This window comes from Fistularia commersonii, chromosome 9 (genome assembly GCF_037954325.1).
Source record: "Fistularia commersonii isolate RoL2024-O1a breed Wild chromosome 9, RoL_Fcom_v1.0, whole genome shotgun sequence".
Classification (NCBI taxonomy): domain Eukaryota; kingdom Metazoa; phylum Chordata; class Actinopteri; order Syngnathiformes; family Fistulariidae; genus Fistularia; species Fistularia commersonii.
Window position 1 is genome coordinate 18,099,526 of NC_141292.1, and position 22,422 is coordinate 18,121,947.

General features: G+C 45.3%; 1 protein-coding gene across 1 annotated transcript; it reads right to left on the reverse strand.

Moving 5' to 3' along the window:
- Positions 1-7,140: 7,140 nt before the first annotated feature.
- Positions 7,141-12,520, reverse strand: ccnd1 (cyclin D1). Its single transcript, XM_086152942.1, has 5 exons — positions 12,179-12,520; positions 10,715-10,930; positions 8,760-8,919; positions 7,909-8,060; positions 7,141-7,830 (listed from the first exon to the last, which is right to left on the reverse strand). Exons 1-5 carry the CDS (start codon positions 12,374-12,376, stop codon positions 7,669-7,671), a joined length of 888 nt encoding a protein of 295 aa, XP_086009068.1. The 5' UTR covers positions 12,377-12,520; the 3' UTR covers positions 7,141-7,668.
- Positions 12,521-22,422: the final 9,902 nt, after the last annotated feature.

The following is a 22,422-nucleotide window of genomic DNA, read 5'->3' on the forward strand; positions in this document are numbered from 1 at the left end:
CCCCTTAACTTTTCCACGCTTTATGGGTTCTCCGTCTGAACCCTCACGTGGAGAACCACCCCCCTCCCCCACACACTAAACTATTTGCCGCCTCTTTCTGCCGCCTGTTAATGTTAAACCTCCCTCTGGATAAAAGCGGCGCGCTTGTGTGTGTTCGCACGCACACACACACACACACACACCGTCACGGCAACGGCAGCAGAACCCGGAGGCTCCGCTCGGGAACGCGTCTTTGTCCGGCGCCATTCAAACCCCACGTTGTGTGTGTGTGTGTGTGTGTGTGTGTGTGAGGGATGGGGTACAGTAGCAGCTGGTTTATGCGGTGTCGGGCAGCAGGTGAACGCCGTCTTCAAGCAGGGTGGGGGGGGTAAACGGGGGGAAGAGGGGGCAACTTGTTACCGTCTGAGAGTCAGGGAGGAATCAAAGGCAGGAGGGGGGCAATTATCAAACGGAGACGAGGGGGGGGGCAAAGGGGGGAATGAAGCTATTGTGGTGTCAATGAGGTGGAGAGGAAGGAGGTGGAGGAGGCTCCGGGGAGAATGTGGAGGAATGCGGGAGCAGGTGGTGAGTGCTGACATGAAAAGCGGCGGTGACAAATGCGGCCGTCCAGCCGGCCGGCAGCGGGACGGCCTCTCGATGAGGGGGGGGGGGGGGGGCGTTGTCACAGCAACGGGAGGCAGCCCTCACAGGAAGTACTCCGAGGTACTGCAAAACACGGGAGTAGCGACGCAGTACCCACCCGAGGGGCGGCCGGGGGGTTGCATACTGGCCCCTTTGTTTTGTAGTCTCCTGTTGTTTTTTTTTTTTTTTTTTTTCTGTCAAGCTTCAGGAGTTAGGCAGGGGAAGGGCAGGAAGTGGCTGTGTTGCAAAAATAAAACAGGAAACACTTTGTTTACTGCCGTCGGCAGATTTGCAGGTCGCTTCAGGTGGAGCTAAGAACAAGTTAAGATAAGATAAGAACAACTTTATTAATCCCGAAGGAAATTGTTGTGCCAGAGTTACAGAAAATATAACTAATAAAAAGAAAAAGGCAGAATTAGAAATAAAAATAAACTATAAAGTGTCTCAGTGAAACTATTAAGTGTCTTAGTAAACAAGTGATAAAACTATAAAGTGTCTTAGTAAACAAGTGATAAAACTATAAGTGTCTTAGTAACAAGTGAGGTAAGGAGTGCACGATAGTGTGATAAAAGGAAAAATTGTAGTTTAAGTTCCTGACGTGGAACCTGTGGAGCAGCGGACCAAGCGGATGAGTGCTCTTGACAGGTTCTGGAGGAAACTGGGTTCTAAAGATGGAGAACCCGGAGGAGCAGGTTTCATGTGTTCATAAGTTGTGTGTGTGTGTGTGCATGAGAGAGGTTCTTGGTTTTGCCAGCAGGAGGTGCCCAGATTCTCCTCACATGTTCTCACCTCCACACCCTGGGTTCTCCATGTTTTCCTGCCTGGATTCTTTGTGTTCTTCTCCAGTTCACTGAAGACTCTTAAGTAGTCCATAGGCGTGAATGAGAGGGTGAACAGTGGGATGATTGACAGTTGAGGCCCCGCCCCTCAGCTGTGATTGGTCCAGCTCAGATTTAGAGAGCATGTTCTGCCTTCACTTCCTGGTTGTGATTCATCAATCAATCATTTTGGGGATCTGAGGGTTTCCATGGGGACCTTTAACCCTAGGGATGGACTCCATTTCAGGTACGTTCTCTAGGCGGTCCTGATGTGTCTCCACAGGCAGAAGTAAGTGTGTGTGTGTGTGTGTATGAACACAAGTTTGCATGTGTGTTAAAACGTGTGTGTGTGTTAGAAAAAATGCCTATGTGTGTGCTAATGTATCTATATTTTCGTGTGTTTGTGCCCATGCATATGTGTGTTTGTATGTACATATGCATGTGGAAACATGCATGCGTGTGTCTGTGTCTATACATGCATGTGAATGTGCCTTGGAACGTGTGTCTGTCTGTTAGTGTCTGTTAATGTTTGTATCTTAGAACATGCATGTGTGTAAATGTGTGTGTGTGTGTGTGTGTGTGTTGGGGGTCTTTGTTGGCTGCCTGTGGGAAGGGATTAGACTTTCACGCCTTTTCCTTCACACTGAAGCCCCATCAAAGACATTCCTTGCATAACAAATCAATGAGTACTGTCTCACACACACACTTACACAGACACACACACACACAGCCTCCTGCTAATCATTAGCCGAACAAAAACGTCAGGGGATTCGGGCTGAACTTTCTCCTTTTTCTCCTCAGACATCGGGCAGGAAATCAGTCGAAACGTGTGTGTGTGTGTGTGTGTGTGTGTGTGTGTCATCCTCAGGTCCTCATGCTTGCAATTAGTAGCACACACTCCTGTTTTAGTAACTCTCAGGTCCTCTCTCTCTCTCTCTCTCTCTCTCTCTCTCTCACACACACACACACACACACACACACACAACAGGACTAAACTGTAAATTTATTTTCCCACAACTGTCAATGTTTATTTATATGTATATATATATATTTCATTTTATTCATATCCTATCACATTTTGCCTTCAAGCGCTTTTCTTACAAACAAACACGCTAATTAGCAAATGAAACCTTTAATTAGCAGTATAAACTTGGTGTTACTCTTTGTTTGCACTCTCAGGGGCTGCTTCCTGGTCAGCTGACCTGGCAGGGGCCTTCTGATTGGACCAGGGCTCTCAAGCCTCTGCAGAACGTCAAGGTAATTTGCTGGTTTGACATTAGCTTGATGTCTTTCTAGCATTTTATCTCTGACATTAGCTTGGTGTTTGTCTGATGTTACTTTGGCTTACTGTCTCTGATGTTAGCTTGGTGTCTTTCTGACATTAGCCTTAATTTTCTATGATGTTAGCTTGCTGTTTTTCTGACATTAGTTTTATGTTTCTGTGATGTGAGATTGCTGCTTGTCTGATGTTAGGTTGATGGCTCTGTGATTTCAGGTGTTTGTCTGACATTAGCTTTATGTGTTTTTCTAGTGTTACATCTCTGACTTTAGCTTTGTAATTGTTTGACATTAGCTGTATGACTTTCTGATGTTAGCTTGCTGTTGGTCTGACATTAGCTTTATGTTTCTCTACTGCAAGCTAGCTGTTTTTCTGAGTTTAGCTTTATATTTCTACGATGTTAGCTTGCTCTTTGTCTGACGTTAACTTGATGGGTCTGTGCTGTTAGCTTGGTGTTTTTATTTTTTATTTATTTTTTATTTTTTGAACATTTATTAGAACAGGTTCCTTAACAGAGTCATACACATTCTTACAAAACCTCATAACAAGATATACATTATACAATAATCTTTATAGGTCACTTATTTCCTCAATAGCAAACGAAAAATAAAATAAAACTGAAAAAAAAAGAAGAAAAAAAAACACAAAAAGACATCTAACTCAGTCAAATAGAGATAATATCTTCAACTCTCCAAATATTTTTTAATGGGTGCCCATTTGTCAAGATATAGGTCTGTCTGAAGTCGTAAGTTTGCTGTTATGCGTTCCATGCCGTTTACATCCTTAAGTCTCTGACGCCGCTTAGCCAGTTTAATGTGATCATTTTATGTGCAATTAATAGAAGAACTCTAAGCGAAAACACCTGGTTTTTCCTTAGGTCGCTTGTTGATGCTTTACCCATAATAACTTGCTGTGGATCAATTGGTCTGTTTAATTTTAAAATCTCACTTATTTGTTTTTTTTTACCTCTTCCCAGAATTTCATCAGTTTAGGGCAGTCCCAAAAAATATGGGAAAAGTCCCCCGTTATGCCACAGCCCCTCTAACACAGGGGGGAACAGTTATTATCATAAGAAGCTATTATCAAGGGAGTTTTAAAATACCTTATTCTTAACTTCCAGCTGAACTCCCTCCATGTTGGGCTGCTTAAACATTGTTGCCAGGGCAACCAAGAACTCTCCCATTCTCCATCAGCAATCACGGTATTAGATTCCAGTTCCCACTTAGCTTTCACATCCAGTGTGTCCACTAAAGTGTCCATACGTATCCTGCCATATATATCTGATATTGTATTTTTAATGTTCATTTTGTTCTCAACTATCTCAATCCAATATTGTTCAAAAGTTATTTTTGCTGCCCTTGATAGGGATAGAGGTAGATTCAGGAATCGTCTTGTCTTTTCCCAAACCTTAAGTGTATGGTTGACATATTCATTTTGAGCTTTGAGTGTTTTTATGATATTAGCTTGTATCTTTCTAGCATTATAACTGACATTAGCTTGATGTTTGTCTGAGATCAGTTTGTATGATGTTGGCTTGTTTTTTTTTCTTTCTTGCTTACTGTCTTGCTTATGTCTCTGAGGTTAGCTTAGTAGTTGTCCGACGGTAGTTGTATGGCTCACTGTTGTTAGCTTGCTGTTTGTCTCATGTTAGCTTGTTGTGTTCTTCTAGTGCTATATCTCTGACATTAGCTTTGTATGTTTATGATGTTATTTTAGTGATTCTCCTTTGCTTACCATCTGTAATGTTACCTTGGTTATTCGTTATTCTCTGATGTTAGCTTTGTGTTATTCTGACATCAACTTGCTGTTTCTGTTTAGCCTATCATCTATGATTTTAGCCTTGTGTTTCAATTAAGTTAGCTGTATGAGTCTATCTAGCGTTTTATCTGTGCCATTATGATTGTATTTCTATGATGTTAGCTAGACTACTTTATGACGTCTTTCCGATATTAGCCATACATTGGCCCATTGTAAGCTAGACCTTTCTTTGACGTTAGCTACACGCTATGTGACGTTAGGTCGCTTCTTCTCTGGAACGCTGGCGTGGCTCTCGTTAGCTGTGATGATAGCTCGGTGTCTCTGTGACGTTAGCCAGGTGTTGCCAGACGTTAGCCAGATGCCTATGATATTAGCCAGATGTTCCTCTGATGTAAGCTTGATAACTCTCGGATAATAGCTGAATGTCTCTGCGACATTAGCTGAATGCCTATTTGTGATGTCACCCAGATGTTTATCTGACATTAGCCAGATGTTTGTCTGATTATATTTATACAAAGTTTTTATAATGTTTATGTTAGCCAGGTGTTTTAATGACTTTAGCCGGACACCTTGTTACGTTAGCTAGGCGTTTGTCTGATGTTAGCCAGTCATTTCTCTGACGTTAGCCAGATGCTTGTGTTAGCCTCTGTGATGCTAGCTTCGGTGGCATCAGCCAGACGTTTGTGCCGATGTGTCAAGGAGAACCGGAGAACAAAAGAAATCCAAACAGAGCTTTTGTTTTTGTCTTTTATAAATATAAAAAGAAAGGGGGGGTGGGGGAAGGGATTCCACCACTCGGGTTCTACGTTCCCCTACCGCCGCCGTGGAACCAACATGGAGGACGGGCAAACAGGAAGTGAAACACAAACAAAACAAAACTCCAAGCGAGAAGGTGGTCACATGAGGTATCCCGGGTCGCCCCTCCCCTCCCCCCGCCCCGCCCGCTCCCGTCTACAGGTTCTCTGAGAACGTTCGGCGAGAACCTGGAGGAGAACCTACAAAATAAAATACAAGCAGACGCTGCGGCAGGTTTCCTATTTGAAAAAAAAAAAACAACAAACCTACAATATTGACATTTCTTATATATATTTATATATAAAACAAGGACAGAGAATATAAACAGGAAATGTAGCAGCAAATCACAGGAGAGGAGCCCTGCCCACCCGTCATCCGTCTGTCCATCCGTCGTCTTCTTACGGGTTTCAGTTCCAAACGCATCGCCGGGATTTGTCTCTTTAGCAGCACAGACAGGGAGTGTTCTCCATCCGCAAGCCCCGCCCCCGCCAGCCTCCGATTGGCTGCTGGAGCCAACGCTGTCCGCCAGGAAAATATAACGTTTGATTTCAGACGTCGTTTTTTTTTTTTTTTTTTTTAATTTCTGGGGGGGGGAGGGGGGGAATCCAAAATTTTTATTTTTTTTTGGTAAAAATGTTAAATTGTAAAATTTTAATGTGATTTTTTTTTTTTTTTAATTCAAGAAAAAAAAATCGTACATCTCTTTTTGGTTAATAGTAAACTTCAAGTTTGGGATTAAAAAAAAAAAGATTGATGAATGATTTGTTTTTTAAATTTCAGAAAGGAAAAAATATCCAGAATGTTTCGAAGGAGGTCAAATTTATGAAATTGTAATATACAACTTGAAAATAAGAAAAATAAATAAATTCAGCTTCCTTTTTTGTAATTTCGTCAGATTTCTTTGGTCAAACTTGGGAATTCTAGAATTCAAATGGAGAAAAAAAATCCAATCGGCATTTTGTTTTCTTCATTTTAAAGAAATTTCATCAGATTTTTTTTTTTTGATCAAAATGTAAAGCTCTAAATTCAAATTTAGAACAAATAACAGAATTAATTGAGCTTGCCTCAGAAAAAAATCAACCCACAGTTTTTTGGTGGGCCAAAATTTTAAATTCTAAAATTCAAATGTCGAATAAAAGATAAAGATCCTTTAGTATTGTATTTTTTTTTTCAATATTTCAATGTGGAAAAATGGTCAGAATTTAAAAGGAAAGTTGTTTTTTTTTTTTGGATGGGGCTTAAAAGTGGAATAAAAAAAAACTGTTCAAACTAAGTATAGTTCTTGTTTGAGAGAAAAAAATTGTGAAGAGAAAAAAAACATGGAAATTTAGGTATATTTGAGATGACAGTGGCGCCCCGGGGGCCTCCGTAAATCCCCGAGTTCCTGTGCAATATTTCCTTTTTTTGAACCACAGAAAAAAAGTTTTTTTTCAGGAGGGGGCGGAGCCGACTCCCGTTTCACAAATGGCTGACAGGGCGGTTCGGCGTGGCGGCTCGTTCGGTAAAGAGAAAAAAAAAAAAACACAAAAAAAAAAAAAAAAGAAAAATGAACTACAAAAATAAATATCACTCACGCTTTCTTTGAATCCCTCTATAAAAATAAAGTCTTATTTTGAAGCTGCTTCCCCCGCTGTCGCACCCTCGCTTTTATTTATTTCCTCGCTGCCTTTCCGTATCCTCTGGTCCTTTGGCCTCGACGCACGAGCGACAAGAGTGGATAGGCCCCGCCCCTTCCCCATTGGCCCCGCCCCCGGCACCTTAAAAGCAGCAATTTTTTTTTTTTTTGTTTTAGGTAAAAACAACACTCCCTTCCCGTGGTTTTGTAGTTCTGCTCCTGTCCACCGGGGGCAGCGGTCCCGGACAAAGTGCTTTTCTGTTTTTTTTTTTGTTTGTTTTTGTTTTTTAGTGAAGATCAGAGAAGGGGTGGATGAAGAGGAGGTACAAGCTAGCTGATGAAGACGACTAACGACATCATAAAGTGACTAAATGATCAATAATTAATACCTCCTCGGGCGCTTACGCGCTAGTGTTGGCCGCCGACGGGTTGCTTGTACACATGAGTGCGCAATTGGTCCGGATCCCGTCAGCGGCCATCTTGGATCCCGACAGTCTGGGCGGGAAGAGAGTAAACGGAGGGGGGGGGGGGGACTCTAGAGCGGGTTCTCCCCCCGCGGAACCCGGCGGGAGGGCGGAACATTGGGGCGCTTCTTCGCAGACCGGTCCGTAATTTGAAGATTCCTAGTTTGTTTATAATCTGGGATTATAAATCCGGCGAGGCTTCCCGACGCCGGCCACCGCTTCCCGCGGCGGAGCGGGAAGTTGGGGAAGGGGGTTTAGTAGCGGAGCAACCTGGGGCGCGGGGGTGACGGGAGGGGGAACAGGAAGTGGCGACGCGGCTCAGATGTTGACGTCCCGCACGTCGGTGGGGGTGCACGACAGGTCGGCGTCCTCATCCAGGTGCTTGTTGTCGGCGGCGGCGGCGGCGCCCTGTTGCTGCGCCTGGCGGAGGCTGGACTCCAGCAGGGACTCGATCTGCTCCTGGCACGAGCGCAGGCAGTCCTGTACACAAACACACAGTCAAAACCTAGATAGCTAGTTAGCAAGCTAGCTAGCTAGCAAGCGGCGCAGGGTGCGTACCGGGTCGCTGCGGATGACCTGGGACAGGAAGTTGGTGAGGTTCTGGGAGGAGAGCGAGGCGTCCTCCTGGCACTTCAGGTAAAGGCCCTGCATGGCCGCCACCACGCTGCCCGCCGCCACCATGGAGGGCGGGCTGGCGATGAAGTTGACATCTGTGGGAAGGGGAAGAGAGTTGGTTTGATAACTGCTGTTTGTGAACGCTCGGGTCTTTCTGTTATTTTTTACTGATTTTCTGTCATTTTCTGTTACTTTTTCGAGTTATTCCCCCCGATTGCTCGGTAATTTTTGTTATTTGTCATTCACTTTCTGTATTTTCATCTACTTTTCATTCATTTTCAGGAATTTTTCCTGTTTTTTTTTTTTTTAATTAATTTTCCTTACTTTTCTGAATTATTTTCTGTTATTTTGATTTTCCTTCTTATTCTACCTATTTTTTTTAATTTCTTTTCTTAATTTTCTGTTTTTTTTTCCTGCTTTTCCTTTGAGTTATCCTGCTATCTCTCTTGTATTTTTAATACGTTTCATTCATTTTTTCAGTTATTTTTTCTGTATTCTCCTGTTATTCTTCTTTAATATAATTCCTTATTTTCTGCTCTTTTTCCTTTTCTTGTATTTTTCTTTATTATTCCTTTTCTTATTTTTCTGATATTTTTCCAGAAATGTTGGAACCTTCCCTGTTTTTTGAATGTAGCTTAATTTTTCTCTCATTTTTGTTCCTAATTCTCTCAGAGTTCCTTCTCCCTGCTCTTAGATGCTTTCCCTGGAGAAGAACCACGGGAGGAACAGAAGGTCCTCCTCTTGGACATCCAGGATCTGATCAGACTTTGATGGACGGTGGATGGTGGAGGTACCTGTGGCGCAGAGGGCCACGAAGGTCTGGGCGTGCTTGCGTAGGATGTTCTTGGTGGCTGAGCAAACGGTCATCTTGGACAGGAAGTGCTCCATGAAGTCCAGAGGCGTCACTGCGGCCAGGTCCCACTTCAGCTTGTTCAGGACCAGCAGCTCCATTTGCTGGGGAGGAACCACAACAGAGCCTGTCAGAACCCGAGGAGGAACCCAAACTCTCAGGTGGAACCAAAAGCGGAACCATTCGCCACCGTCGAAGGAACCCTCAACCCGAGGTTGAACGACAACCGAGAATGTCAGAGCCCTGGGAGGAACCCAACACACAGTGGAACCTGTCGGTGCCCTCAGTAGAACAAAAGACCCTGGGTAGAACCCAACAATTTGGGATGAACCCAAAAACCCTGGGAGGAACCCAGCATCCAGGGAAGAACCACAACGGAACCTGCTAAGTCACCTGAGTGGAACCCATAGTCTTAGGTGGAACCCAAATATGGTTGAAACCCAAAGTACTTGTTGGAACCCACGGTCCTAGTTGGGACCCAAAACACTGGGTGGAACCCAAAGTCCAAGGTGGAACCCAAAGTCCTAGGTGAAACCCAAAACCCCGGGTGGAACCTCAAGTCCTAGTGGAACCCCTCGGTATCCTCAGTGGAACCGCAAAGGAACCTCTCAGTCACCTGTGTGGAACCCAAATCCCTGGGTGGAACCACAATGGAACCCGGCACCCTGAGCAGAACCCGAAACCCTAAATAGAACCTGCATTCCTGGGTAGAACCACCTTCAGTCACCCCCGGCAGAACCCAACAGAACCTGTTCATCACTGGGATTGGAACCCAGCACATGACCAAAACCCACCATCCTCTGCAGAACCGGAACGGAACCAAACTTAGAAACCCCCTTATGGGCCCCTTTTTACTTCCCCGCCATTTTGAATGATGTCATAACAGTTTATAAGTGTAATAACATGTAATAACAATGTAATAACGCGGCTTAACCCGTAGCGCAAAGTAAAAATCAGTCATTCACATCCACATTGGTGTTGTTAATCCTAAATAAAAAAATTCAAATTCTTTTTTCTTTAAGTCAGCTGATCCAGGAACCCACTTCTTGTTTTCCTTCCCGCCTTTTTTCATCGTCTTAAAAATTTCCATCATCCTCAATATCTCTCTCAAGAGATGACATAACATTTGGTTCACTTTTAGGAAATGAAAGAGATGAACTCTGTGCCAGTGTTGTTTTAGGTTTTGCCAGGTTCTTCATACACAAAAACAGAATGCAAATATGTTCCCCCAATTTTACCTTTTTTAAAAATGACTTTGAATGACATAAAAACTGTTTCAAGCTTATGGAAAAATCCCAAAACCAAAAAATATACAGTTTTAAGAATGATATTCCCTTCGCTCCATGAAGCGAAATACACATTGTATTCCCCTTGCCATTTCTTTCTTTTTTTTGCTTCTAAAATTAAACATTGTTTTCCATAGGGCCCTACTCTTGTCACGCTTACAGTTGATTGACTGTATAGAAAATAAGAGTCTTTATGTCAGTTAAATGCTATTGATGTACAATTGAATTCAGCTACATTTGTTTATATTTTGTTTGTTTATACTTTATAAGTTCAATGCAGGCTGGAAAAAATAATATCAGTATAAGGGATACTGATTTTTTCTATATTGATCCGATAAAGAGTAAATAAAAGACCTATATCATTGATACTGGCACTTAGAAATAATTAAGGATCTATAATTGCTCAATTAATTTTCCTTTTTTTGTTCAATAGTTGAAACCCAGGACAGAAAAAAAAAAAAACGTTTGTCATTAAAAAAAAAAGTTCAATAAAGGTTTAAAAAAAAAATCTTCTTCCGCTTCCTGTTTCCGGTTGTTTTTTTTTTTTTTTTTTTTTTTTTTTAGAATAAAACCACTTGGGAGTGAAGGTGCTGAGGCGTGTGCGTGTGTGTACCCTCAGCTCCTCGGGCAGCACGGAGTTGTCCGTGTAGATGCAGAGCTTCTCGGCGGTTAGCGGCACCGTTTCCTTCATTTTGGACGCCAAGAACATGCAGGCGGCGCCCAGCAGCTGCAGCCGCGACTTCCGGGTGGCCTCCACGGACAGGAAGCGGTCCAGGTAGTTCATAGCGAGCGGAAACACCTCCTCCTCGCATTTCTGCTCCTCACACACCTTGAGTGGAGATAACAGACACACACACACGAGTTGGAGACGCTAATACTTCACGTCTATATGCGAAAATAAAATGCGCATGCGCGCCTCTTAAAGGAGAAAAAAAAATCCGCTCAAACTTCCTTTTTTTTTTTTTAATTCAGTAAAAGTAAAGACCCTGGTGTCGACTTCCGGTTCCGTTAAGACGTCAACATCCGCATTTATGTTTTTTTTTTATTTTCTGTGCTGAAATTAATGTTTCATAACGAGAGTCGACTTCCGGTTCCAACGAGACGTCAAAATCCGCGGGGGTCATTTACTTGTACGTTTTTTTTGTGGACATTAGTTAAAATGATTAAACCGGGATTGACTTCCGCTACCAGGGAGGCGTCGAAACCCGCGGGGCCTTTTTTTTTTTTTTTTTTTTTTTTTTTTTTTAAAGCGTCCTCCTCAATTTTTCGGAAAGAGGAGATTGATTTAAATTCCAATAGCGGTGATTGATTTATGGTCCCGAGATCCGAAACGTCAAAACCCGCGAGCATCTTTTTTTTTTAAACGTCCCACGTCTTCCTCCGATTATTATTTAGCTAAAATTACTTATCATTATATAACCGGGGTTGACTTCCGGTTCCGGTCAGGCATCAAAACCCGCGGTTTTTTTTTTAATTACAAACCAAGCTCGTTTTTCATCTAGTTTGAAAATTAATCAAACCTGTGATCGATTTCAGGCTCCGACGCGCCGGTAGCCGTCAAAACCCGCGTGGGTTATATTATTCATTTATTTATGAATTTTTAAACCCCTCATTTTGGAGAGGGGGGGAGGGGGTAAGAAACAAAATTATAAACCGGCGTCAGCTTCCGGTTCCGGCGAGTCATCAAAACCAGCGCGGGTCTTTTTCACGTTTTTTTTTTTTAAACACCACCATATTCTTCCGATATTTTTATTTATTTCTTATTTTGCTAAAATACGCCCCGTTTTTTTTTAGGGGCGGGGATTAATTGGAATCAACCGGAGACCGCCGAGCCGTCAAAACCCGCTGGGGTCAGGAGGATGGTGATGGTTTGGGTGACTATGAGGGGGGGGGGGGGGGGGGGATGACAACAAAGATGGCGCGGCGACGCGCACGGGCCCCGCGCGCTTGCATTGCATACGTGTACGTCGCTTATTTTGGGCCCCACGTGCGTCCCCCGGGGGATTTCCGGTGGCGGCCCCGGTAACCGTGACAGTGCTGGGGGGGGGGGGGGCGCGAGATGAGCACGAGCACGAACCTCTAACATCCAGGTGGCGACGATCTTCCTCATCCGGGGCACGAGCTCGCGTTGCACGCACTTGAAGTAGTTGGCCGCCGGCAGGTACCGCTCCTCCGCGCGCAGGAGCGCGCGCAGCACGCGCTCCGTCAGCAGGTTGGCATCCGGCCGCGCGCGGCGCACCGCGTCCGCCTCGCAGCACAGCAGCTGCTCCTCCATGCTGCTCTTCCTCCACCTCCTCTTCCTTCTTCTTCTTCACGAAGCCCCCGAGAGCTTCTCCTTCTTCTTCTTCTCCTCCACCTACTCCTACCCCTTCTTCTTCTTCTTATTCTCCTTCTTCTTCTTCTTTTTCTCCTCCGTATCGCGCGTGCTGCTCCTCCGGTGTGCGCGAACCTTCTGAGGCGCGGAGCGCTCTGCCCCCGCGAGACACACAAGGGAGGGAGGAGGGAGAGAGGGAGGGGGGGGGGGGGGGCGACCACACACACACACACACACACACACACACACACACACACACACACACACTCACAGATACACGCGCGCGCATGCGCAAAGACGCTGTGTGTTTGTGAGAGAGAGAGAGCGGGCGCAAATGACGACGGCGACTGGAGGAAGGGCGCGCGCGCTCGGTGACGTCAGCTGTTGTGGAGATGGAAAGGGGGGGGGGATCAAAGCGAAAAGCAGACTGGGAGGGGGCGCGCGCTCACCCATGCGCGAGCGCGAGAATGAGCAAGAGGAGATGGGGGGTCCGTCTGCGCGTGCGCCGACAGGGGGCGATTCCCCCCCCCCCCTCCTTCCCGGTAAGCGGAGCATGAGGCGAGCACGTGGGACAATAACGCAGCCTCGCGCTCACTTGTGATTTATCCATTCCCACGTTTGCCCCCCCTCTATTCGCTCACATGTTTAATTTTCAAAAGTTTTATTGGGGAATCTGTGTTTACAGTGTGAGGGGGATAGGGTCAAAGGTCATGCTATTTTTTTTCAAATTGTTACTAATAGTTAGCGCAGCGCTATTACACTGTAATAACACAGTAATAACATGGAGCACTGTTTGATTGGCAATCGTTTAATGTGTTCATCTTGACGTCGGTTTCTGGACTCGGGTGGGGGATTCAAAAGTCACGTCGGGTAATTTTTCCTTTATTAATAAAGGTTAGCTTAGTACTATTACACTGTAATAATGTGGTAATAACACAGAGCACTTTAATGAGTTGTCTTTTTATGTGTTCATCTTTTCTTCGGTTTCTAGACTTGAGGTTACGGGGGGGCGTTTTTTTGTCTTTTCTTTCTAAAGCTAACCTTTAGCTTTTTAAACTAAAGTTTAGCTTCTTACTTATACATGCTACACTTTTTAATGGGCTATCTGTTCATATTGGCGTTTGAAAAACGACCTTTGACCCTGCCCAATGTTTTCTGATTCTCACCTTATCATTAAAGTTAGTATTATATAGTAATAACACAGTAATTACAAGATTTTTTTGTTGTAACTGGGACTGAAAGACCCTAAGAATTTAGATAAATTGATTGAAACTAAATGTTTGACTTAATGATACAAACAATAATCATTGCAAACGTGAATAAATTAAAGTTATATAAATCACATGAATAAATTATATCAATACAATGACAACAAGGTGAAAGGATGGATGGAAATAAAAAGAAATAAAATCAAGCGACCTTTGAAAAGTTTGCAGCTTTAATCGATTAATTATTAACTCTCCAACGCCCTTTGATGTTTCCCGATTGAACTTCACTTCAAAGGGATTTTGACTTAAAAAACAAAAACAAGCACAAAAAAGAAGGTCCAGATTCCACTAAAACGCACACTTTTTTTTAAAAACAGGAGTGTTTAGAGTGAAGTAACACTACAGCGCAAACAGACACACACATACGTGCACGCACACACACACACAGACACACACACACACACACACCCGGGGCGGGAGGAGACTCCAGTTGCACCAATGGGAGGAAGTGGCTGTTACCAGGCAGATGTCGGCTTAAGTTTCTTCCCCCGGCAGGGAAAAAGTTCAGTTCCCCGATTCTCCGCCGCCCCCCGAAAACATCAGAACCCCGTCCGAACCTTTGTTTCGGAAAAACCAACCCCCCCCCACCCCCACCCCCATGCCATGGGGCCCTCCCGCCGCTTTATTTTGAAATATTCCTCTCAAAACCGGCACCTAGCATAACGTCGCCGGCCGGTCTTTTCAAAAAAAAAAAAAAAATTTTTGATTAATTTATTTTTCTAAATCAAGAAACCCCCTTCCTTTTCCAAGTATCTAAAATCTATTTTCAATATGAATCAGGGCTTTTGGCATTCCTGGCATTCCTCCCCGGGCTATTGGCTGGATTACCGGCGTGTCTGGATAATAGGGGCAGCCCCAATTTTTGGCCGCCGCCGCCGCACACGCTCAGTGATAACCCCGCTTTTTGGTGACAGATGGCCCCCCCCCCCCTCCACCACCACATGTAATTAACGTGCACTCCCTGCGCACTCCTCTTCCTCAAAACTTTCACTTTCCTTTCATCTTCACTTAAAGCGCTCTCACCCGCCCTTTGATCTCGGGCCTCATTTGCATATTCACCCTTTCATCTGGTGTACTCTGACGGCCTTCTGAACCAATGACCTCGAGGCGTCCGGCCTGGTGGAGTACTTCCAGGAAGTACTGGTACTTTTCGTAAAGTAATGAAAAGTTGACCGAATAATTTCTGCATGTACTTTTCAGGAACATCCTTACGTTTTTTTTTTTTTTTAAGTTTTTTCCAACAAAACTACTTTTGTACTTTCATCCTCAGCAACAAGTACTTCTCCGTTTTTTCCAAGGGGCGGCAAATTTGTCATATATCCTCCTGATGAAGTTTTTTTTTTTTTTTTTTTTGTTCCTCTTCTTCTGGTGGAAATAAATAAATAATGGAAATAAAGAGAGGAGCAGCTGGTGCTTCTGGAACCCCCCCCCTCTTTGCTTCCCCCCCCCTCGTGCACAGAAACAAAGGGAGGTCGGAGCATGTGACTTTCACAGTGCGCCTCTAATAGCGAAGTTACGCTAGCAGAGGCAGGAAGTGTTTAAAGGGACGGCCGTGGGAGGGGGTGTAAAAGGGGGAGTAATGAGATCACGTTTTTTTTTTTTTTTTTGTGTGTGTGTTTCTGGGGGGAAAAAAAAGGAAAAGTTTAATTTTGTTGGTTTTGTTTTGTTTTGGGAATTTTTTTTTTTTTACCATGCACGTGCACACACACACACACACGCAGACCACACACAGATACATGGAGGAGAGGTCGTGTGTCGGTTGGATGGGATTGTTGCTTTTTTTGTCGCCCATGCAATTTGTGTGTGTGTGTGTGCTTTTCGGTTGTGTTTGTGTGTTATTTTTTCTGTTGTGCATGTGTGTGTGTGAGTGCACAAATGTAAGTGTTGTTGTATATTCGTGTGTGCACATATGGGAGTGTGTTGTGTGTTTAAATATGTTTTGTGTTTTTCTGTTGTGTGTGTGTATGTGTGCACAAATATGAGTGTGCTGTGTGTGTTTGTCTGTTTTGTTGGCTTTTCTGCTGTGTAAATGTGTCCATGAATGTGTGTGTGTGTGTGTGTGTGCGTGCATGCACACGCACAAGTATGTTGTGTGTGTATTTGTGTATGGATGGATGTTGATTTGTCTACAAATGAAATTGAGTCACATCTGTCTCTCTCACACACACACACACACACACAAACATCTAATTGGACATTGCAATCTCACACACTTGCAGTGTGTGTGTGTGTGTGTGTGTGTGTGTGTTCTGGGAGGTTCCACCGCGGGTCCCTAGTCCATCTTTGAAGTCGCCTCCTCATATTCTAAAGGCGACCTCCACTATTCCACACACACACACACACACACACACACACACACACACACAGGAGTGGTCTTCCTCCGGCCGGGGGTTTCCCCCGCGGAGATGGATCGCCGAGATCGTCCTGTGAAGTGATCCGCGAACACACACACACACACACACACACACACACACACACACACACGCGGCTAGGGTGACCCCTCCCCATGTGTGTGTGTGTGTGTGACCTAACAGCACCTCTGTTGTGGCGAGATGGTGGGCGGTGGGCGCCGTGTCGGGCCAAGGGCAAGGAGGAGTTGCACAATGGGTGGGGGAGGGGGGGGCAGTGGAATGCATGCATGCCATATCTCACACACACACACACACACACACACACACACACCAGGGCTGGGGTGGATGGGTGGGGGAGGGGCCACACAGAGCTGTGACAGACGCCCCAGGTTCAGACGACTAGCCAGGAGAACCTTGGAGAACGTCCCCCGGAGAACTTGAGCGCAAAAAAAAAAAAAAAAAAATTGTATTTTAAGGAACTTTATTTTATACTTTTGTCCGTCTTCCAGTTCCCGATGAGTTCCCTATGTTGGACCTTCATGATGACTTGTCGGACCTCCATGGGTAGATGCCATGTTAGACCTACATGGCAACTCATCATATTGGACCACCATATTGAAGCGTCATGTTGGACCTCATTATTGAGATCCAACATGAGAATTCACCATGTTAGATCTCCACTGCGAGTCGCCATGATGGATCTAAATGGTGAAACAGCATGTTGGACCTTCACGCTGGACCTACATGATGACTCATGGTTCAACTCCATGGTGACTTGCCTTGCTGGGCCTCGATAGTGAAACGCTATTTTGGATCTGCATGGTGATCCGGTGATATTGGACCTTCTGTTGGATGTCCATTTCGAGATGTGAGGTTGGACCTCCATAGTGACTCATGTTGGATCGTCAGGGTGAAACGCTGTTGTGAGACGCCACGTTGGATGTCCATGTCAAGATGCGATGTTGGACCTCCATGATGACTCATGTTGGCCCTCAACACCGAGACACTATGTTCGAGCTGCATGCCAAGTTACCATGTTTGACCTCCATTTCCAGACGCTATGCTGGACCTCCATGTTGAGATGTCATGTTGGACGTCACCATCGAAATCCAACATGACACTTGGACGTTAGATCTCCATAGCGAGACAACATGTCAAATCACCACTGTGAGACGCCATGTTGGATCTTCATGGTGAAACACCATGTTGGACCTCCATGTTGAGTCATCATGTTTGACCTCCATCTCTTCATGATGAGACCCAGCCTTTCAAATATACAACATGGGCTGCTATGGTAAATAATACACCTACGTTAAAATGAAGTCCTCATATCCTCAGATGAGTATCTTCCAATTAGCAAACAAGCATGCTAGCTTGTTAGCTGAGTGGCAGGAAGTGGACCTTCTTTCCTCCCCCTTGAAGATCTGCCTCCTGCAGCCGTTGAAGGCAGTGGCTTTCTGGAGCCCTCAGGGTCGAGTTGTCCTCCCATGGGAACGGCAGAGATGTTGGACCTGTCCACACAGGAAGCAGGAGAAGGTATGTCCTATCCCATGAATACCTCCATGAATTTGCATCTGCTTTGCATACATGATTCCATGGAAACGAGTTTTCTTCAAGTTACTGCATTCTTCATCCACATGTACCTGGGTGGCGGGTGGGGGGATGAAGGGGGCACGCACGCAATGTTGCTGTGTGTGTGTGTGTGTGTGTGTGAATGCTATAAGAACCATATCAATATTGAAGGGTGTGTGTCGGGAGCCAGGAAATATCACCTAATCACTGTTTAACGACACACACACCGCATGCTGTCCCTTGAAGGCGAAATGGAAGCGAAGGGTGTGTTTCAGCAGCCGTTACCGTTTCACTCTGGGACTCAGAGTGTGTGTGTGTGTGTGTGTGTGTGTATCAGTATCTTTGTAGATCATTGTATGTGTGTGTCTGTCCTTAATAGGGTCGGTTTGACCTTTGTATATAAATGTATATAATATCTAACAATATAATATTCACTGTAACATAATGTGGTGTGCGTGCACGTGAATCTGGTGTGTGTGTGTGTGTGTGTGTGTGTGTGTGTGTGTGTGTGTGTGTGTGGGCAGCAATAAACCAGAGTGCGGTGGTCCCGGGTGGAGGAAGGACCCCACCTGTAATTAGAACACACACTGACAAACAACCTGTGTGTGTATTCATTTGGAGTGTTTGTGTAGTGTTAGTGTATTTGTGTGGGTGTGTGTGTTGGTGGTTTGTGTGTTTTGTTAATGTGCTTGTTTCCAGTGTGTGTGTGTGTCGCCATTGAACGTTTGTGTGGGTTGTCAATATATGTGTGAATTGATATTGTGCATTTTGTTAGTGTGTGTGTGTATTTTGTTAGTTTATGTTGTTTATGTGAATTGTGTGTGTGTGTGTGTGTGATCCCTCAGGTTCTCAGAATGAAACAGAATCTGCCCTTCCACTTCCTGTGACATCACACCCTTCCCCCACATATGACCTTCACTTCCTGTCTGACCCAGGAAGTAGATGCGGCTTCTCAGTCCTTTTATTTTGAAAATTCATCATGGAACATGGTCATCATGGTCATCACATGGACAGCTCTTCAACATCATGGTGAACACCTCAGATCTTCATCATTATGGAATTTTCATCTCCATGGACACCACAGGCCTTCATCATTATGGGATTCGTAGGTCAGCTAGCTTAAATGCTAACGCCGTGGTTTTGGGGGGGCTTTTATTTAGAGGCCCCTGAAAATTCCCTCAATATGGAGAAATATCTGGATACAGGTCAGACGGTGGACACACACACACACACACACACACACACACACACACACGCTTCCAATAAGGAACGTCCTGGGAGAGTTTCTCCATCGGGATGATGTTTCATTGCCGTCGGCTGCGGTCAACCTCCGCTTTCCCCTTGACCTCACACACACACACACACACACATGCTAACGAGTTAAAAACAAGGAGCTCCGTGTGTGTTCAATTGAGGGAAGCCCTTCATGTTTGGACTCTGTGTGTGTGTGTGTGTGTGTGTGTGTGTGGGAGCAGAGATTACAGGTAAGTGCACGGCTCGCGGGTCTGGCAGCCATTATGTTGTCACGGCGACGTCTGCTGGACGGAGCGGCGTCGGGTTGTGATTAAGCGGCACTCCAGTTCTCTGCGTTCTCCAAGTGGAACGTTCCATTTTGCAGCGTGGACGTCCCCATACTGCAGGGTTTTTGCTCCGCGTGTGTGTGTTACTATGTGTTGCATGTATGTGTGTGTGTGTTTTTATGTATGCATATGTATTTTCGTCTGTGTGTGTGTGTGTGTGTGTGTGTGCAGCCCCTCATTGATCACCTCCCAGTCTGATCGATGGTCCTGATAGAAGTCCTGCAGACCATCTGGAGTGTTTCTGTGAGGAGCCGACAGGAAGTTAAAGCCTCAGGCCAAAACAAAAGCCCCGAGGTGGAGAAGACCTCCAGGAGGACCCAGACAAGGTCACCTCTACTCTCCAGCATCATCATCATCATCATGGACATCTCTGCTCTTCTTCTTCTTCATCCTGGTGGATCCCTCCACTCCTCCTCCTCACCAGAACCATCTCCCGGGAAAAGGTCCGAGAAGGTCCGCCTCCCCGCCCGCCGCCCACCAATCAGAGACGGCACCCGTCCTTGTCGGCCCGATGTTCATCCGCCCTTCACCTGCTAATAGGATCACAGGGGGCGGGGCTTCGGGAGGGACGCACGCCGCCAGGGCCATCTGCCCGGATTAACACCCTGACCTGTGGTGAGTGTGTGTGTTTTGTTACCGTGTTTGTGTTTGTGCGTGTGTGTCAGTGTGAGTATGTTGCTAGCATGTTACCAGTGTGTGTGCGTTGCTAGCATGTTGCCAGCGTGTGTGTTGTTAATGTCTGTCTGTGTGTGTTATTAATGTGTGTGTGTATGTGTTCGTGCATGTGTGTGTATTGCTAGTGTGTGTGTGTGTTTTTTAAATATGTGTATTTGTGTCTGTTTTGACAGTTTGTGTGATTTTGTGTGTGCGTCTTATTTATGTGTTTGTGTTCTTATTGTGTGTGTGTGCGGGTTGCTAGCATGTTGCCAGTGTGTGTTTGCTGTTGTGGAAAAATTTTTCACTTTGTGTTTGTGCAGGTGTGTTCTCAATTTTTGTCTGTGTGTCATTAGTGTGTGGTTGTGTGTTATTGATACGTGTGTTTGTATTTTGTCAGTGTGCGTATGTCTTTTGTGTTTTTAATGCGTGTGTGTGTATGTATTATTGTTGTTAGAGTCTGTGTTTGTGTTATTAATGGGTTTGTGTGTGTGTGTGTGTTCTTAGTGTCTGTGTTTGTGTTATTAATGCGTGTATATCTGTGTGTGTTGTCAATGTGTGTGTGTGTGCTTTTGCCATCCCCCCCATATCCTTGCAGAGGTTAAAGGTGTTAATCTGGCTCTAATCCTGCCTCTAATCCCGATCTCTGGATTGAGTCTGGATTAGGTCTGGATTCCCGGATCCCGGGCCATCTTTCGCGCTCCCAAAGAAAGATGGCTGCTGGCAAAGAGGGGGCGGAGCCCCGGGCGCCGCCATCTGGACCCGGAGGTGGCACTCCGGACGTTAATCCCAGGGATTAGGATTGGATTCGGCAGATTGGCTTTAATTAGCAGGACAGGAAGTGGCAGGACGTGCCGCCGCCGCCGCCGTCCAAGCCCAGACCAAAACATGACTCCTCCATGACCTCCGACCCCCCATGGCGAGGCCTCCGGCTGGCACGTCGCCATAGAAACCATGAAGTTTATAGCATTTCAAAATAAAATCAAAGGGTTTCTTATTTCTTCTTATTTTACATATAAAAAAATAATAAATAGTAACAATTATTTTTATTACTTATTTGTTTTCCTCAAATTTTATTTATTTTTAATGTCACCAGTAGAGGCAGTAGTTGAAGTAAACAACAGCAATAGTAGTATTAGCATTAGCATCAGATGTAGTAGTAGTAGTAGTGGTAATAGTAGTAGCAGCAGTTGTAGCACTAGAAGTACAAGTAGTAGTAGTAGTAGTAAGAATAGCAGCAGCAGTGGTAGAAATTCTTGCAACAGCAGTACCAGAAATTTTACCAGTCGTCGGAGTAGTAATAGCATCAGTTGTAGAAGTAGTAGCAACAGAAGGAGTAATAGAAATAATAGAAATATGCACAACAGTTGTAATTGAAGTGGTAGCATCAGTTGTAGTTATAGTAGAAAAAGCAGCACAAATAGAAGTGGTATTAGCAGCAGCAGTATTACTAGCAGTAGTTGTTGTGTTAGTCATGATATTGGTAGTCACAGCGAGAGCTGTAGCAGCATGAGTACTAGTAGTAGTAGAAGTAGTTGCAGTATTACTTGTATTAGTAGTTGTAGCATTAGAGGCAGTAGTTGCCGTACGAGTAGTAGCAGAAGTAGTAGTAGTAGTAGTAGCAGCGCAAGAAGAAGAAGTAGTAGTTCCTAGAGGTGGTAGTAGCAGAAGCAGTAGTACTGGCAGTAGTAGTTGTGGCAGTAGTATTCGTAGTGAGAGCAGCACGAGTTATTGTAGCATTCGTAGTAGAAGTTGTAGCAATACAAGCAGTAGCACTAGTTGTAGCAGAAGTAATTGTAGTTGTCGCAGTACTAGTAGAAGGAGCGGTCGTACAAGTGGTAGTATCAGAGGTAGTACTAGCAGTAGTAGTAGAAGTAGTGGTAGTAGTATTATTTGTAGCAATACTAACAGTAGCATTAGTAGTAGCAGTAGTATGAGTAGCCACTGTAGCAGTAGCAATATTACTAGTACTAGTGGTTCCAATGGTAGTGGACTTGTTATTGTTGTATTCATTACGCCTCCGGCTCTAATCCGGGTCAAACAGTCAGATTGAGCTGTAATCCGGGTCAAACAGTCAGATTATTGTCCCATACTGCACAAGCACCGGAACGTGGCCATCGATCGGGCCGCCCCCCCAGATGGCAGAACCCCAGGGGTCGCTACGGCACCCCCTGCGGCAAATGAAGAAGCGGAGCTTCTGCTCCACCCCTATCACCTTCTTGTTACCGAGCTGGACGCACTAACAAGCTAACGCACCCGTTGTCTAATTGGTTTGAAGTCCTCACCGGAGTGGAGGGCCGCCGAGGAACCCCCCTGGGAACCCCTGCCTCCTCCGCACGGCAGCGGCGCGGCACCGGACAATGGGGCGGCGCCGCGCCGCTCCCGGGCGGAGAAAGGAAAGGACAAGGCCATTGTCCGCAGACAGAGCCGTGGAATATGAAAAGGCCGATGCGGCTGAAAGATCTACCCGCCCCCGATCTACCCGCCACCTCCGCCTCCAACCCTGCTCCTCCGGCTTGCTCCTCCGGCCCCCACGAGCGCCTCCTCCAGGGGTGATTTGCATGATGGTGCAGCTGCTTCTG

Coding starts and splice junctions, on each gene's coding strand:
- ccnd1 (XM_086152942.1), bottom strand. CDS start 12,376: ATGGAGGAGCAGCTGCTGTGCTGCGAGGCGGACGCGGTGCGCCGCGCG. Junction 8,061..8,759: donor CGTGGCCCTCTGCGCCACAG/GTACCTCCACCA, acceptor CCCTTCCCACAG/ATGTCAACTTCATCGCCAGC. Junction 7,831..7,908: donor AGGTCATCCGCAGCGACCCG/GTACGCACCCTG, acceptor GTTTGTGTACAG/GACTGCCTGCGCTCGTGCCA.